This window comes from Myxocyprinus asiaticus, chromosome 19 (genome assembly GCF_019703515.2).
Source record: "Myxocyprinus asiaticus isolate MX2 ecotype Aquarium Trade chromosome 19, UBuf_Myxa_2, whole genome shotgun sequence".
NCBI classification, from domain to species: Eukaryota; Metazoa; Chordata; class Actinopteri; order Cypriniformes; family Catostomidae; genus Myxocyprinus; species Myxocyprinus asiaticus.
In genome coordinates, this window is record NC_059362.1 from 37,622,383 (window position 1) to 37,640,569 (window position 18,187).

Consider the following 18,187-nt stretch of genomic DNA (forward strand, 5'->3'; position numbering starts at 1 on the left):
GGCACCCACTTTGGCGGGTGACGTTTTCAGGGTTTTTCCTGCATTGAAAATTCTATAAATGCTGGAAGACTTGGTGCCGCTGCAGAAGCAAATTTAATAGTATTCATGTCTCTCATAACTTACAAGCACATCTGTGCGGAGCGAATGAAACGTGTTTTCGCGTGAACTGCCGCAGTGCACATCATGTTGGGTGTCCACTGGCACGTGGTAAGGGAGATGAAGCAATCATTTTCAGTTAATTCCAAAGGGAGCTGAGCCATTACAAATGCCACTGTTAAACAGTGGTAGAAAAATGGTAAACTTTAATATAGGCAAGTACAGTTTAGAATGAAGGGGTTCAAACTTACATGAATTATGGACAAATTCTAATATCTATTATCTAATATCATTCTCATTCAAATAGGTAAAAAAAAATCCATCAGTTACAGTCTCCAGTTACCTTTGTCACTTTTTGCAAGGCGGGGAATTTTGGCTAGTGAAAATATTGAGTGACTATTGACTTTGGAAACTACTAGCCACAGTGGCCGGTGAGCCAAAAAGTTAATTTCAAACCCTGATCGTAGGCAACATTCATAACCGTATTGAAACGGTAAACATACACTTAACAAAGCACCCTAGAGCAGAAGGAAAAAAATTGGCTTACCATTTTTTAAGCCCCGAAACTTTGCTTGGCGTAGAACAATCTGGAAAAATGTGACCGTCACCGCTTTGCAACCTGAACTTGATCAGAATGTTGAATCTTTGTGACGCACTTAAAAACAAGGGAGACGCAGCACAACTAATGAAACAGTACACAGGTGTCTCGACATGTGTTTTTGAAACTTGAAGTGCTTTGAAACTTGACACGTTGTCTAAAAAATTTGCCGGTTCTGCGCGAGATGCGCACTGCGTCAAAGATGCAGTCAAAAAACTGTCCGTTCAGTGCGTGTTTACATAGGAAAACAATCGAAAAACAGAGCAAATGCAAGCCAAAACATTTTTTAATAATTGGTGTGAACGGCACCTAACTCGTCCATTCGCACGAAACAAGTTAGGTAGGCCTGTTTATTTTTTTATTAACTACAAACCCGAATTCATACTTGAAAATCTAATCCGAACCAAGCCTGAAACCTGCCGGTTTCTTGGGTCCCATCGGGTTACAGAATCTAATTCTGTGTCCACAGTAGATCAGTCAAATTGAGGAATGATGGGTCTTTAAGACTAATGAGCCATGTGCTTCGACAAGAGATATCATACTCTAAATCTTACTTTAAAATAGGGCCACATTGCATTTTTCATTGCATAGAAGTCAGATTATAAGAGTTTGAATGAATACTTTCCCTAAAAAAGACTGCAAAATATCTCAAAGGCGATGTGTGTAATTTCTAAGCCAGTATTCAACGTGAAATTGCAAAAATAATGAATGTTTTCATACAGGATTCCCCAACACTCACCCTGTCAAACGGATAGTCCCGTCCTGTACGTACGCTATTGGTTGAGCCAATGTTGCTTTGTTGGGCTGGTATGATATGAGATATGACTTACTTAATGTTGTCTCTGCATATTAAACTATGAAAGGAGATTGTATTTTAATACTGAACATTTAACACTTCACCTTTTTATTTAAAAAATAAAAGGATATCATCACAGCTGTGGAAAAAATGTAATGTGTATCTTTGTGTTATATGGGCCATCGCATGATTCCACAGTCACCTAGTGGCGATGACTGCGCTGATAAAGACTGTTAAATCAGAGCCTGTAACATTTTACTCAGAAATTCTGGAAATATGAGTTGATGTATAATGGGTGAATCATTAAGCATGTGATTGTATCCGGTTAAATGTAGGGTGCTAGAATGGCTGACATTGTCAGGGAATATTGTCCCAGTATTCCATGGAGAGGGTGGGGGCTGACTGTTTGGAATGGCTTTTCACAAGTGTATATCTCATTTCATGAGTTTGTCTTTTTTTCTTTTCTTTTTTATTCTCTCTGTGTGTGTTTGTAATGAAATACTTGCTAAACCCTCGACTGATTGCTCTAACCATGCCAGCGTGAAATCACAGTGAGGTATGGCTGCTTTCCCTCCCATTCTTTACCATCTCTATCCATCGTTCTCTCAATCTGCTTCGTCTGACTTTCCTTTTCGTCATAGCTGCAGATATGCAAATGGAGACAAAAGGAAAGGTTTAGGCTGGCTATGGTGTTTGATACACAAGACTACACTGAACAAATTAAGAACTGAGTTTTGTTCAGACCACAGTAAACGGCTACAACAGAGGACATTGGAAATTGGAAAAAAGATACCAGGGTAAAAAACAATTATAATAATAGATTTGCATTTCCCAAAAGAAATACTAGGTCTCGCAACGCAGCAAAAAGGGTTTGGGATACATTTTCATTTTATATTCACATGTATTCATTTGGCAGACACTAATCTAAATAGACATATTTTTCTTCATCTTTTTTCATGGAAATTGAACTTATGACCTTTGTTTTACTAAAAACATCCAATATCAGTTGGAACAAATGTTAAAATTGTAATTGAAATTATAGTAAAAAAAAGAAAAATGCTGTATGCATGTATAGTAGGGCTGTGAATTAATTAAACATTTTCATCAAATTAATTACATGAAATGCCAATTAATTAATCAAATTAATCATAAGGTAAATCTGGACTCACCAGACCACACAACCTTTTTCCATTGCTCCACAGTCCAATCTTTATGCTCCCTAGCAAATTTAAGTCATTTTTTCAGATTAGCCTCACTAACAAGTGGCTTTCTTGTGGCCACACAGCTGTTAAGTTCTCGTCGCATTGTGCATGTGAAAATGCTCTTTCACTATTAAATATAGCCATAAGTTCTACTGTACATTTTTTTTACGATGTGACTTCAAGCATTTTATTGATCTCCGATCACGATCATTCAAGAATTTTTTTCCGACCACATTTCTTCCGCGAAGCTGACAGTTCACCACTATCGTTCCAGGTTTTAATAATGTGTTGGACAGTTCGTAACCCAGTTCCAGTGATTTCAGCAATCTCCTTAGTTGTTTTCTTTGCTTGATGCAGGCCAGTAATTTGCCCCTTCTGAAACACAGTGACATCTTTTCCACAACAACGGGATATGTCTTCCGACATGGTTTTTAAAAAATGAGATGCTACACACTGCATCAATTAGGGTTAAAAGAATTGTTGCCAGCTGAAACATATCACTGCAATAATGATCCAATCATAGGCTATTTTTCAATTAACATTTTTTTATTGACTCATAAACATATAACAAAGAAAAACATGGCAAATATACATTGAGTCAACATTTAACATTTAACCCCCACTATTACCCTCCCCAATCAACCTCCAGTCATAGGCTCTTAAGTATCTGCTTATTTAAATACAAACGGCAACTTTTTTTTGGCCAGGCAGTGTATTTGAAATTAAACCTTTCATTGGCCTACAGTCCACAGCAATCCATTTTCCAATTTAATTTGTAAATCTGTCCGAGGTACATTATTAAGCACCATCGCAGACAGTTCTTAAAATGGTTATACAAACCAAAAATACATAGAACACTCTTTCTTATCAGAAATGACATGATGAAATATGTAAATCAGTGTTGTCCTAATCAACCGAGATGAGCAACAGAACATTGTGTCTGTTTTTTTAAAGTTTCTATTTCTGTGCCATTGCACTGGGTAACCCCAGATTGATATCTCATTGGTCCAAAATTCCACTCCACATACCTGTAAATTAAACATCAGGTATGTTCTGATTGGCTGTGATTGTGTCACATCGCACAGCATTTTTACTTTCAGTATGGACAGACTAATTACTTAAACATGTAGTGTCGTGCCTGGTTAGGAAGGATAAATCCTAAAGCAATAGTTCACCCAAAAATGAAAATTTTCTCATCATTTACTCACCCTCATGGCATCCCAGATGTGTATGACTTTCTTTCTTCTACAGAACACAAATTAAGATTTTTTGATGAATTTCTCAGCTCTGTAGGTCTGTACAATGCAAGTAAATGGGTACCAAAATGTTTACACTCCAAAAAGAATGTAAAGGTAGCATGAAAGTAATCCATAAGACTCCAGTTGATAAATCCATATATTCAGATGTGATATAATAGGTGAGGGTGTGAAACAGATCAATATTTACATCAATTTTTTGCTAGAAATTCTTCTCTCTGCTCAGTAGGAGGCGTATGCATAAAGATTGTGAATCACCAAAAAAAAACAAGAAGAAGAATGTGAAAGTTAAAGTGGAGATTGACTGAGCAGGGAGGAGAATTTATAGTAAACATTTTAAAATATTGATCTGTTTCTGAAGACATTGATTTAACCACTGGAGTCATATGGATTACTTTTATGCTGACCTATGTGATTTTTGGAGCTTCAAAATATTGGTACCCATTCACTTGCATTGTATGAACCTACAGAGCTTTGAAATTATTCTGAAAATCTTAATTTGTGGTCCGCTGAAGAAGGAAAGTCATATACATCTGGGATGGCATAAGGGTAAGTAAATGATGGGAGAATGTTCATTTTTGGGTGAACTATTCCTTTAACAACAAAGTCTGTCAAAGTTTGGATGGAGTCTATACTTTGGAGTTGGTGGTTGGAGCTAAATCAGTAGCAGAAAACTGGTGAGTAGAAGATATCTGGATAAAGAAGCCTTGCAAGCACTATATATATATAAATATATATAAAAAAAACACCACAGCTGCACTTTGTACCTTTTGTCTCCACCTCCACTGTGTTTTTGATGCCTGTTGCTAACGCAGGGATAAGGGGCTATTTCAGTGGTTTTGCACTTCTCTTCAGGTTCTGTGAAGCCTAGGAAACCAGTCTGTAATGTACATTCTTAAAGTATAGTTACATTGAGCCAACTTCTATTGTCTTTTTATCATATTATATTCAGGCATGCAGCACCTCAAACTGAACAAACTGAAAAAAGTTGAAAACCATTGACATCACCCAAACCTGAGCTCACATGTGCTGTGCCAGTCTGTTCCGTATAGACTTTAATCAGGTCGTGTTCTCTTCTCCCCCCTTTCTCTTTTCTCTGTCTTGTCATCATTGTCTCCCAATGAATATTTATTCGCTTCTTCAGAGGAAACTCCGCTGGGATATGTGAGGATAAACTCTTGCATCCTCTCTCTCTTTCTTTGTTTTCTTCAAGCTCTATCATTTTTCTTTATTTAGATTTTATTTTCTTGGATCCATCCTTTGAAATCCTTCCTCACTTTATTAAGAGATGTTATGTTCATTCAATAATGAGGTGCTTTTTATATTATTTTTGCATTAAAAAAAAAATTTAAGCTTGTGAATGTTTAACTCATTTTCTTCTTGTTCTGTACGGTCAATTAACATTCACCTTGTCAGTCTAAGATCCTCTTCTGTATGGGCATGGGATTCTGTGAAGAGGTTTGCTAATGCTCGTATCCGCAATAAGGAAAACCTTTGCGGCTGAATCACTTCAATGACTCAAATCTTTTAAAGGTGAAGTGTGTAATTTCTGCACCCCTAGAGTCTCTAAACAGAATTGTGAAAATAATGACTGTTTCTAAAAGGTTTCCCAAACACTTCCTCCATCTGCCATTGGTCATAAACAGGTAGTCCTGCCCCAATTTCACACCATTGGTCAAGCCATTGTTGATGTGTCAGGCTGGTCGGGATGTTCAAATAAACTGAGCAATGTTTTGAAAGTGCCACAATGTTTAAATTTTGGGGGGGAATTAACTTACGTTAGCTTATAGTTTGTCTGTGCATATTAAACTGGGATAGGAGAAAGTATTTTAACTTTAACATAAAAATTACACACTTCACACTTCTTTGAATCATTAAGTGATTACAGTATGTCGGTTGTACATGCTCAGTGCTTACTTGGTTTTAAGTCAAATTTACACAAATCTGTAATTGAAATTAATTGAATGAATACAACTGTTGAGTTCGTCCTATCCCATCATGTTTGTTTTGTAACCGATTATTTCACTCTTTAGTGCTTGTACATCAGATCTTTGTTGTTGGCAAGCCACTCTGTCTCTCTCCTGTCGTCTTCCCAATTTAAAGGCCTGTTCACACAAATTCTGAAGCACAAATTGACACAAATGGCTAATTATGTTTTTGCACTATAACGATTGACATAGAAAATGTTGGTCATAGTTCCTCTAAGTCATTTCTAGAATGTAGTTTGCAGACACAGCTAAAAAGTTTATACCTTATTTCATATAGCCTAGGTGAAATGTAAACATGTGCATCCCCACATTTTTTCGTTTTAAAATGTATTAATTCCAAATGTTTGGACTCGAAAGTGAACAGGCCTTAACTCTTGACCTGCTACCATAACACTTCAAGCTCACATCACTTTTTCAAACCATACCAGTATGGGGAAAATAGTCAAATATTGTTGTATTTGTCTCTTTTCCTGAAACAACAAAATGATGTGTGATACTTGCTCATTAGCTGTTGGGCAAGAAAGTTTAAATCTCAAACCCTGTGCTATATAGATCTGCCTTGGCATCGGCTCATCAGGGCCAACCTCTGCCCAAGACCCTGAGCGTCATGGAGAGCACCCCACAAGTCCGAGGGTTGCACACTATTATCAGGTACGACCTCAAACACTCATTTATGTCGAATCAGTAGAATAGAATCTTTATTTATCGGCATTCGACCAGGGCTGGTAGGAGTTATTTTTTTACGACTTTCATGTAATGTGGTAATAATTTCCTCGTTTTTTTGTGGGAATTGATCCAACAAACTTCCAGTTACCAGACTAGGGCCTGATGCACTACACCACACTAGCCCAATGCAAAGAGCCAAGTTTACAACTTGGATCACTCTGTGTGGGATTCAAACCTACAACCTTGGGGTAATCAGCTAAGCCCTAAGGACTGTGTCACAACACCTGCGAGAATAAGGGTGGTGTAGCCTAGTGGTTAAAGATTTGAAATGGTGACCGACAGGTTGTAGGTTCAAATTCTGCAAGGTACAATCAATGAACCATTGTGCCCTTGAGCAAAACACTTAACCTAATATTAATCCAGCAGAATGGTCCTTGCAGTTAGTGTACTCACTGTTAGTCACTTTGGATAAAAACAGTTGCTATAGGTTTAATTAATAATTAGAATTCCTGAGACTCCTGAGATTGTGCAAGCCAACTACAGTTTAAGTTTTGTAGTGGCTCACATAAAATTAGGTAAATTAAATTAAAATGCATATCATTGCTGAACTATACTATTAATTGTATGACCCTGTGCCTCCAGGAATAAAGAAACCAGTCGAGATGAATTTATTTTCTATTCAAAGAGATTAATGAGGCTTCTCATAGAGCACGCCCTGTCCTTTCTGCCTCTGAAGGTGAGTGGACCATCATTATTGACCAACTACAAACTTTTAAACCTGGTGTTAGGAGCTTTGGATGTTGATCAGTGATGCACACAAATGTCAGGCAGTGTTTATGGTTTTATGGTGTGAATTAAGTCTTTATTGGAGATGATGGCTCTTGTTTATGTATTTTTAGCCTTTAATCCTTTTCCATTTTATCTATACACTTACACTTGTTTCCTTTTCTCACCTCAGCCAGTGTCTGTTGAAACTCCACAAGGAACTATATATGAAGGGAAGAGGCTCAGCGGAAAGAGGGTTTGTTTATTTTAAGATTAAACTGTTGAGTACATGCTTCAGGGAAAGAAATTGCTGAGATATTACCTGGGGGAAATTAAGTCAATATTAAGTGGTGGCAAGCACCATTATTGGCAGTATTCGATGGCAAGCATCACTATTACTATTGCTCATATTTAGGTTTAGGGTTTTAAACAAACACCTAATTTTAAGTATGAAACTTTGGTGCACAACACGTTTGTGTTACGAAATCTTGCGTGGGCATGAACCACTCCCATTTTCTTAAGAAAATGGAAAAAATCTAGTTGTCTAGAATCTAGTGTTCTTTTGGTTGCTTAAACTATGGAAATACTATTACCAAAAGCTTGCATACTTTTATGGTCAGGAAACATCTTTGTAGTATCTCTCTGGCTGTTTCCTTTCTTTGAATTTGTACCTTTTGTATGGACGTGTAGCCATGTTTGCTTTCTTGTGTGTGTTTGTTTGATAGATCACTGGTGTGTCCATTCTACGGGCAGGAGAGACTATGGAACAAGCCTTGATGGCTGTTTGTAAGGACATTCGACTCGGAAAGATCCTCATTCAGACCAATCATGACACAGGAGAGCCTGAGGTATGACTTGAAGTCTATGAAAGCTGTCTGTGTTATTGTGTCCTTGCGTTCTCAGCCTTTAGTGGCCTATTGTCCAGGTCATGGTCTGTTTCACCGCTGTGGTTTGTCAGACTTGGCATCAAAGACTGTTCTTACTTAACGTATAGTTTGTGTCATTATATTTGTGATAAACTTGTAAGCTCTGTGACTTATCTCAGGTTGCGGGTATTTATTGCAAACGTATGGTTTACAGCTCCCTCTAGCTGTGCACTACATTGCATTTGGTACACTACTGCAGTGGTTCTTAAATGGTTTTGCTTCAGGACCCAGATTTTACATTGGACATGAAAAGGGCGACCCAACACAGTACCATAAAGATTTTGTGTACAAAAGTAATAGAAAATGATGCTAATTATATGGTTAGTTGCAATTTAAGTTGTTGTCTTTTTAAGTCCTCCTTTTTTGAAGTTAGGATGAAGTCTTGGCAAAAAACTACTCTCAAATGGTTGGAAGTCTTCAGCTATTTTGCATGTCTGTGTTTAGAGTGGTGCCTAAATTACGGGTCTTAATTTCCTCCTCAGCTCCATTACCTGCGTCTGCCCAAGGACATCAGTGAGGACTATGTTATACTGATGGACAGCACCGTGTCAACAGGGGCGGCAGCGCTCATGGCTGTCAGAGTCTTACTTGTAAGTCATGATTGTGCACAAAAAGGTTGTAGTTGCTTTTTTCTCTTTTATGCATATTTCAGAGTTTTCCCCAAATGCACAGGAATAATGAACATTTTGAAATTCCCTTTTGGAGTTGATTATCAGTGTCAGCCAATTAAGTTTATGGCTTTCTAAAGTCCTGTTATTCACTCTGAATATATCCTCAAATCAAGAAGCTTTGTCTTGCACATGGTGAAATATAAAGGCATGACAGATAACATTAAAGATGCTGATTCCTAAATAAGTGAAAGATAAATGTCAACTTCTGCATTAAGAACTACATCTTAGTACTCTGATCTCTAAACTGTTTCCATGGAAATCCCACACAAGTGCTGTGTCAGAAATCGTTCACTCATGCACTATTTCCTAAATAGTGAATGGCAGTAAGTGCACTATCTTAGCAAGTGGTGAACACATTGAATGAGTGAATTCGGACACTGACATATACAGTGAAACAACTTCACATATGTACTTTTATATTAAATGTACTTTGCATTAAAAAAAAAAAAAATGATGCTAAAAATACTTCTTAAATGGTATATTAATACAATAAATCTTCATTCTGTTCAGTCATTCAGTCATTTTTTATATTTATGTTCATAATTATTTAATAAAAACTGCCAACAACAAAGCACATTTTAACAAGCATACATTATTGTATTTATTCTGTTTTAGTTTCTTAAAACTCCAATCTAAGCTGGGCAGCGTATTATATGAGACAACCACGTGTGCATAGCACCCTCATGCGACCATAAAACAGCACTATCATAACCTACATGTTATAATTGAACATTTGAATCATCCATAAAATTATCATTTTCACTGTGTGCAGTCTCCTGAGTTACAATAATATCACCTCAGTAAATTATTTAGTGAAGAAAGAATTCTTCAGCTTGATGGCAAAATAAAACTCAACAATAAGCTCATCTTTATAAATAAATCATACATTTTTAGATGTATTTTGTGATTTTGGCTCACTATATTTTATGATGTTATTTTAATTAAGTAATGATTGGTTAGAGTAAAACTATACAGTCAGCATGAAATGAAACATTGCTGAAATTAAGGAGGCATCTCTCGCTTGCTCTGTCCTGCACACGCTGCCTCTCCCAGCTCGTCAGTCCTCCCCGTGGTGGATTATGGGCAATAAACTCGTCGAGTATACGTCGGAATTACACTTGAAATCAGAGTGCATTGTGGGTAAGAAGGAGTGAACAAATTTAGGGAACGAGTTGCTCACTCAGAATTCGGACTAGACGTGCCATGATATCATAATTTTCACACCGGTGCGGTGTTCACGTTCAAATCGACAAACACCGGTATTACCACTGGTTGGACGCTAAGTGGTACTATGGGGTAATTTTCGTTAAGCAATAGCCTACACAGTAACGCAAGGCAGCTTTATTTCAAACTTTGAACATTTTTATTTATTTATTTAAACAAGAAATTAAATTCAAGTGCAATTAAAATGTGTGTTGTTCAACTTTTTGCAAGATGGCTTTTCAACAGTTGTGAAGGGCAACATCTCTTTGGCAACGAACCTACTTCATCTGTGCATTCTCTTCATTATGGGCTACCGGTCGGGTATTTCGTTGTCCAGGCAAATACACTTATTGTGGGTTGTTGTGGGTTTAATGTTGGTGTTTTATTACCTTTCATCCCAGGACCCAGTTTAGCTGCTTCAGAAGGGTAATGACTTCGAATGTGTGTGAATACATTTTTTTTGTTCTCTCCTAGGGCTGGGTGATATGCGAGAAATATGTTCACAATATTTTTTATAAAAAAAAGATATATATCACAATATCCAGTTGCATGGTCAACCCCCTGGCAGAGGAATCAGTGAATATTCTTGCTTTAGTGAATTTCCATTGAAAATTAATTTCTTTAAAAAACTTAAACCAAGACATTTCTAAATTCAAATTGCACTCCAAACGAAACGAAAGAGCAATTAAAATAAAGAAGTGGTCAAAAAAAAAAAGTACCGTCATGCAAGTATCTGTCTATGACAACAGGCGAAAAATACTGATACAAATTAAGATCTAAAAACAATTATAAATGTAAACATAATAATTATAATGATAATAATCACTGAAATATAAATCATGGTTCGAGGTGAACGTGTTTTTGTATTATTTTATATTTTAATCACAGATGTATATTGCACTCACAACGAACTGCTCTGTGGAAATAAAGCGAACTGAATTCAGAGCACCTCCTGAGCTGAGATGGTCTGAGGTCATTTGTAGCAATCTCACAGACGATACTCTTCTTGCAAAAAAATGTTCAGAAGACTGAAACAAAGAAGGAGTGAGAACCCTTTACACGAGACTGCACACCTCCGAACAAACAGCGCATCAGACATGCGCATAGACGGCTTTTCTGTCATCTGTTCTTGAAAATATAATAAATTGTGTTTCTTCAAGCGTGTTTCTGTGTGTCAAACAGCATTTCTTGTGTCATTCCAAATCCGAGACGTCTTACAGTTACCCACCATGCACATTATATTCGCTATCTGTAATTAATCTTCTTCTGTCAGTGCGTGTACTTTGCTGCCTGTGTAATTTGATACATTGGTAAAGAACATCTGGCTTTCAATGCGTTGTTTAGGTTAATTTATCATGGGTCGCAAACTCTTCATTAGGCAACTATTCTTTATTTAAGGTTGTTCTGTTCGTTAGGCTATTTTATTGATATTGGAAGTTATAATGTTTCTCCCTTTAACTGGTATAAAATTTCACACCATTGTTGTCCATTGTATCGCGTAAAACCGGTAACACCGTGGCAACCCTAATTCGGACACTACTACAAAATGGCCAAAACACCCGAAATAGTGCACTATATAGTAGATAGGGGGCGATTTCAGACACAGCTAAGCTCTTTGCTTCATGATCTTTGACCTCTCTCTTGTATAAACACAAACAAACCTGGCCTTTTTTGCTGGGAGCAAAGTTCATTTAGGATGTCATAAACTGGTTTTTGAAAGTTTGCTAAGATCTGTTGGTCTTTGTTCAATATTATCTGTTATCAAGTTGACCACAGAGGGGTGTATAAATGTTTTACATTTGGTGATATTTCTCATTGTGGTAATATACATTACTTTTTCTAATTTCCTCATCTCATACAGTAGGTTTGACACCTTTTTAGCTCAAATATACACAGTATGTTTTTAGTTGTTTTGCTTACTGTTGGACCTGAGATGCATTTTCAGAACATTAGTTCACAAAACAGTTAGTGCTCAGAACTATCTTAACCTTGGTAAATTTTAAATCTGCATAATTTAAAAACTCATCTGTTTCAGGATCATGATGTCCAGGAGGACAAGATATTCCTGCTATCTTTACTCATGGCTGAGATGGGTGTCCACTCTGTGGCATATGCCTTCCCTAAAGTACGCATTATCACCACTGCTGTGGACAAGAATGTCAACGATGAGTTTCACATCATTCCAGGAATTGGTAAGAGCTCGTTGATTACAAAAAAATTAAGGAAAAAAAACCTTAACCTAACCCAATGTTCTATAATGAATGTTCTGTAATGAACTGCAGAACATGTAGTTCTGTAATGGACATACAACATCGTAATCCTATTGTTAACCTATTATTTTGCAGGTAATTTTGGGGACCGTTACTTTGGGACTGATGCTCCATCAGACTGGTATGAAAGTGATGACGGAATGGACTACTGAATATCATTGCGACTGTGTGTTTGCATTCTTCAGAAAAGGGAACATTTAAGCACCACAATCATCTGATTGTGGACCCATTGACCTGTCCGATATAAGCGTAAGATTTAGACTTACGTCGAAGCATGATCTGCCCCTCAAACAAGCGGAGATTATTGTTCTTTAACTTTCCTAGAAGTGCCCTTATGACCAGAGAGCAATGCTAGTGTTAAGTTGAAATAATAACCGCATTTTTTTTAGATCACATTACTACTTGAACTAGGTAATGATGGAGTGGAATGCTAATGGGACACTCCACCATTTTCTTGTGGGTATATTTGGAATGGTATAGGACCAAACTACTTGTACTATTTTGTTCAATAGTATGAGTATATAGTTTATATGCTGTGTAGAATGCAGTATATATTATTTTAGTATGCGATTGCAAACAGCACAAACTGTATTTGCCAATGTTTATTAACTGATTTCATGTCTAAATGACTTCATATAGCATATATGCCCTAAATGTGCATTTGTCCTGTGCAGGATAAGATGCACATTTCCATGTGCTTGCATTTTAGGGTTTATTTTAGCTTGTTTATAATAATGCAGCTTTACTATAGAATAGGCATAAATGTTACTAGCTTGATAGTAGCCCATGCACAAACAGGAAATTGTAAGATTTGGGTTGCACATGCCGGCATCAGTGTTTACTGCAATGCTGCAATTCTCTAGGACAGCAATTGCTCATAAATGATACATGTACTGTTTAATATACATTTACTTTGGATTTTTTCCAGTTGATTGATGTATTGATGGCTATTACATGTTAAGTGACACATTAAGTTTCTATTCGTTAGTGTATGTGTATGTGAAAATATGGGAATTAAATATTGAAAAGAGACTTTTGTTCAGAGTAAAATCTCAAGTCCAAAGCAAAAATATTTTCCTCCCTTCATTGGTTTTAGTATGCATTATGGTGCCACAGAGGGGAACAAAATCAGGTTTATAGTTTATTCTACATTGCAGCCATTTTCCAGGTTATATACTTGAATTTTAAAGTGTAGATAATGCATATTTATTTCTCACTAGTTTTCTTGCCAAGTCTGATTTAATTAGAGGTTTAGACCAATTTTCAAAGGCAAAAGGATAGGCATAAATATTAGAGAATGTTTTGGAGGTTTGTAAGCAGCAATTTGAACCAAATGAGCATTTCTTTCAGTTACATGTCATCTAATGCAAATAGTGCTGTTTCTTTCTTTTGTAAAGCCTGATAGGAGTATAAGAATAGTGCCAATATGCACATCCAGCAAACTTTGATGCACTTACATGTTATGTGAACAAGTAGTAGTATTTGATCACACTTTCACCTAAAGGGGTGTGTTGCACATTCTTGCAATGAAATTTAATTAAATATGGATGTCGATTTGGTCTCATTTTGTTAAATGTAATATTGGAATATATATCTTTGCCTCAGGATCCTCCATGTAAATTATATTTCTTTGTGTGTTTGTGTTCTAAATGGAACTGCTCATTGTTCTGTGTGCAGTGATTATGGACTGGTTATGTGTTATTTTGAATAAAGCATAATCAAATCTCAGTAATGGATCCTTTTCAAACTTTACTACATTGTAAAATAAATAAAAATAAGTAAGGAATCTTTTTTTTTCTCTCTCTCTCTCTCTCTCTCTCTCTCAAATGCTCAAGATATATATACTGTTGTTATTTTGTCCAAGTTAATGATTGTTCTGGTTTATCTGTTTATAACAAGCTTCATAATGACCTCCAGTGCTGCAAGTCATTCAATGTATGTTGAATAGTTTGGGGCTATAAAAAGCGCAATAAAATATCTTGTGCATAAATCTGTCAGAATTCTTCTAGTAATGTTGCCGAAATAAAAAAATTATGGCGTTACGGTTCCTGGATGCTGATTGGTCAACAGCCGTGCTTTATTCATGATAAAGCACAGCTCTGACCTCTTCACAGAACTTTTATTTTTATATCACTACCCCTTTGTAAAAAAAAATTTAATAAAAGTTTACTCTTTACTTTTCAAATAAAACCCTGGTACTCTTTGTTCAAGTCTTTAAAAATAGTCTTTGTAGAAGTCAAAGTCTGTAATTTTATCAAGTATCTATTTTAATAAAACTTTTTTTTTTAGTCAAATGGACTGCGTTCTCTAAATTCGAGAGCAGTAATTTTCATTTGGGGCTTTTATTTTGAAAAAGTATTTATTTGTTTGCTTCACACTACTCTTTCTTAAGCATAACATTTTATTCCAGACTTTAGGGTAAAATCGATCATTTCAAGCAGTTATCAGGCTGTCCTGGTAGATGCGAGACTGAATGAGTGCGTTCAGTGCACTTAAACTTCAGCCACGTCTTTTAAAGTCAATTTCTTTCTTGTTTTGACTTTGGTCTCATTGGTTTCTCGCTTTATTTCTGCAAAGCAATCCTCTTTTAACAAAGGTAGGACAACACGTCTAACTCAGCATACGTTGTGCTGTTTAAAACTGTATGCCTGCCTGCAAGTGTCACAGTTGTTTTAATGCATGTTGCTTAGGATTGGAAACTAGGCTGCGTACATTTATAAAAGTCGGGTACAATTTTGTCTGTATCGCTCATCAGGATATTAGTGTTATATGTAGGTACTGTAAATAAAAATAGAACAACATAGCCCTTATCCGATTGTGAAAAACGTAAGTTATGCCATTAAAGAAGATTTGTGTGGCACGCGCACTGCACGAGCGCAAGACCCTCATCACCTTGTTGGATGCAACTGGACTTTTAAGTTCAGGGATGCTTTAGTGGATATTTTGTTCATATCTGCAGAGTTTAGTTCCAAATCAAGTATGCTTAAATCTTATCAAGGTCCCCGGGTTTACTTGAGATTTACTGGAATGTGTGTTTGAGGAGGGTTGGAAATAAACTCAAGACAGACAGTTTACTTATTCTACAAAGTGATGTGTAGTTTTCCCCCCGATGTTAAAAAATGCGTTCGTAATGTGCAGACAGAGACAATTGTAAGTACGATATTCGCAGGTTGAATTCATAAGAAAAGTGTAAACGTGCAGCAACGGAAATATTGCACAACACAGCAGCATTGGCCCAACCAATGATGTGAGTTTGGGTGGGGCTCTCTGTTTGTGCGACCAATGGGAGACGGGGGGAGTGTTCGGGAAACCTGTTGCAAAACAGTCATAAGATACTTCACCATTAAGAGCTTGTCTTTGTACATCTGCATGGCCTTGTCATCATATTCAAGATATTTGTTATTTTAATGCAATATATAAGTAAGGTTAATTTTATGTAAGTTTGAACTAATATTCAACAAGACTATATTACCAATTCTTCCCAACTAGGCCTTTATTTTTATTGCATAAGTTATATTGGGCAAGTTGTCAGTCATTGTGTCTTCATATCAATTTGCAGTGCATTAATAGAAGTGGTCTGTTGTTTGTTTTAGATTTTGTTTCATGGCGGTCCTTTTGAGATCTTATCAGGCGCTGATGGCCAAACATCCATGGACAGTGCAGATTGTAACTGCTGGTAAGAGCTATCCCATGTCCTACAAGCTCTCTATCTTTTCTTCAGCATTCTTATTTTAAAAATGTTTTTTTTCAGAAAGGCCTATACAGGTAGTTGTTGATCCTTATTCCCTTTGGGTCAACTCAATCTCCAGAGAATATTGAGTAAATATTGACCTGTCCTGTTAGTGGAATCTCTCTTAAACAGCAAGATTGTACACGTCAATAATAGATCAGTCGTATAAAGAATCGAAAGCTCTATGTTGTAACAATCTGCTTAGCTGTTTGCTTGAACTTTGCCACTGTGGGTTTGTCAGGGTAGGTGTACAGATTAAAAGGAGGAAAGTCTATTTCAAGATGGAGGTTTTTGTTAAAGGGATAGTTCACCCAAAAATGAAAATTCTCTCATCATTTACTCACCCTGATGCCATCCCAGATGTGTATGACTTTCTTTCTTCTGTAGAACACAAACAAGATTTTTAGAAGAATACCTCAGCTTTGTAGGTCCATACAATGCAAGTACCAATATTTTAAAGGTCCAAATATAAAGGCATTATAAAAGTGATCCATATGACTCCAGTGGTTAAATCCATATCTTCAGAAGCGATAGGATAGGTGTGGGTGAGAAAGAGATCAATATTTAAGTCATTTTTTACTATAAATTCTCCTCCCTGCCAGTAGGTGGTGATATGCACAAAGAATGTGCATAGTCAAAAAACAAAAGAACAATGTGGAAGTAAAAGTGGAGATTTATAATAAACAACAGTTTCTAACTCACACCTATCAAACCACTTCTGAAGACATGGATTAAAACACTGGAGTCATTTTGATTGCTTTTATGCTGCCTTTATGTGCTTTTTGTAGCTTCAGAGTTCTGGCCACTGTTCACTTGCATTATGACTACAGAGCTCAAATATTGTTCTAAAAATCTGCATTTGTGTTTAGCAGAAGAAAGAAAGTCATACACATCTGGGATGTCATGAGGGTGAATTAAAAATGAGGGAATTTTCATTTTTGGGTAAACTATCCCTTTAGCTGCTGTGTTTTTAAATGTTAGTTAATTATTATTATTTTTTTCAATGAAACTAGAGAATACACACAATGCTCACATTATCATGTTTTTATTACTTGTTTGTAAAATTCTAGTCAGGTGTTTCAAAAAATAATTTTTAATATGCTGCATTTACAACATTCTGCCAGGAGATGGGAGCACAAAACAGGATTTTGGCATCTTGTTACTGTAAATGGTAAAAGTCTGGTTGTTCCTCTGAAGACTTTCTTTCTTTGATGTCCATACACATATGATGTCTAGATTAAGAGGACTATCAAGAATGCAAAATTTTACCTCATGAAGCCTTCTGTCTGTCTTACTTTTTTGTCATATTTGGCATGATTTGATATTCCAGCTTTACAGTAAATAAAATATGGTTGCTGAGATTGAACATTTAGTTATAATTTTTGAACATACTTTATGTTTGTAATGTTTTTGGTAATTTAAAACACTATTTTACTGTTATGTAACTCAGCTGATGGTATTCAATGTTAAATACAAAAATTGTAATCTTTTATTATGCACCTACAGATTTTTTTTTTAGAAAACAGATAAGAAGAGCTCACTTCATTTTCAGGATTTAATTTCATGCGTGATTACTGTGCAGCGAGAATAATCAGATCTGTTTGACAGAATCCTCTTCACCCTATTTAACAAAATGAGTAAATTAGTGATTCTGTGCACATGTATTGTAAATCAGTGAGCATGCCAAAACAAGCGATTTGGCATGTTATGAATAATTCAAACTGTAGCATTAGGATTAATTAGTGCTTAAGCTCACAGTTGGCTGGACTGGCAGTGATAACTTGGCCAAAATGCTCAAAATCACCAGTGGCTTCATCCGCCTGAGCCGTTGAGGATGCAAGTTTATGTAATCAAGATTACAGACATGAGCTATGATTCATCACCATTGTTTTCCACATCAGGGAGAGGGCTTTAATATTTATAGAAACTTTAGCCCAATGGGTATAGCTTTAATATTAGACAGCAAGACGCTTTAAACTAGAGGAAAGCAGGGTCATTTCAAAATTAAATAATAACGGGA

At 36.3% G+C, this 18,187-nt stretch overlaps 2 protein-coding genes across 5 annotated transcripts in view; both read left to right on the plus strand.

Moving 5' to 3' along the window:
- LOC127410054 (uridine-cytidine kinase-like 1) overlaps positions 1-14,427 on the plus strand; it is a 33,423-nt gene extending 18,996 nt beyond the window's left edge. For 2 of the 3 annotated variants that reach the window (XM_051645069.1, XM_051645071.1), the window contains exons 8-15: positions 5,093-5,112; positions 6,489-6,587; positions 7,245-7,338; positions 7,561-7,623; positions 8,093-8,215; positions 8,776-8,883; positions 12,203-12,359; positions 12,513-14,427. In XM_051645069.1, coding sequence (XP_051501029.1) covers positions 5,093-5,112; positions 6,489-6,587; positions 7,245-7,338; positions 7,561-7,623; positions 8,093-8,215; positions 8,776-8,883; positions 12,203-12,359; positions 12,513-12,589 — 741 coding nt within the window. In that variant the 3' untranslated portion in view covers positions 12,590-14,427. Of the gene's footprint in view, positions 1-2,029; positions 2,047-5,092; positions 5,113-6,488; positions 6,588-7,244; positions 7,339-7,560; positions 7,624-8,092; positions 8,216-8,775; positions 8,884-12,202; positions 12,360-12,512 lie in introns of all 3 variants that reach the window. The other variant, XM_051645070.1, reaches the window with a different exon arrangement.
- A 368-nt stretch (positions 14,428-14,795) lies between these two features.
- The window catches only part of LOC127410244 (protein Mpv17), a 50,619-nt gene continuing 47,227 nt past the window's right edge, over positions 14,796-18,187 (plus strand). The window contains exons 1-2 of one of the 2 annotated variants that reach the window (XM_051645406.1): positions 14,796-15,033; positions 16,031-16,113. In XM_051645406.1, coding sequence (XP_051501366.1) covers positions 16,041-16,113 — 73 coding nt within the window. In that variant the 5' untranslated portion in view covers positions 14,796-15,033; positions 16,031-16,040. Of the gene's footprint in view, positions 15,034-15,836; positions 15,874-16,030; positions 16,114-18,187 lie in introns of those variants that run through there. The other variant, XM_051645405.1, reaches the window with a different exon arrangement.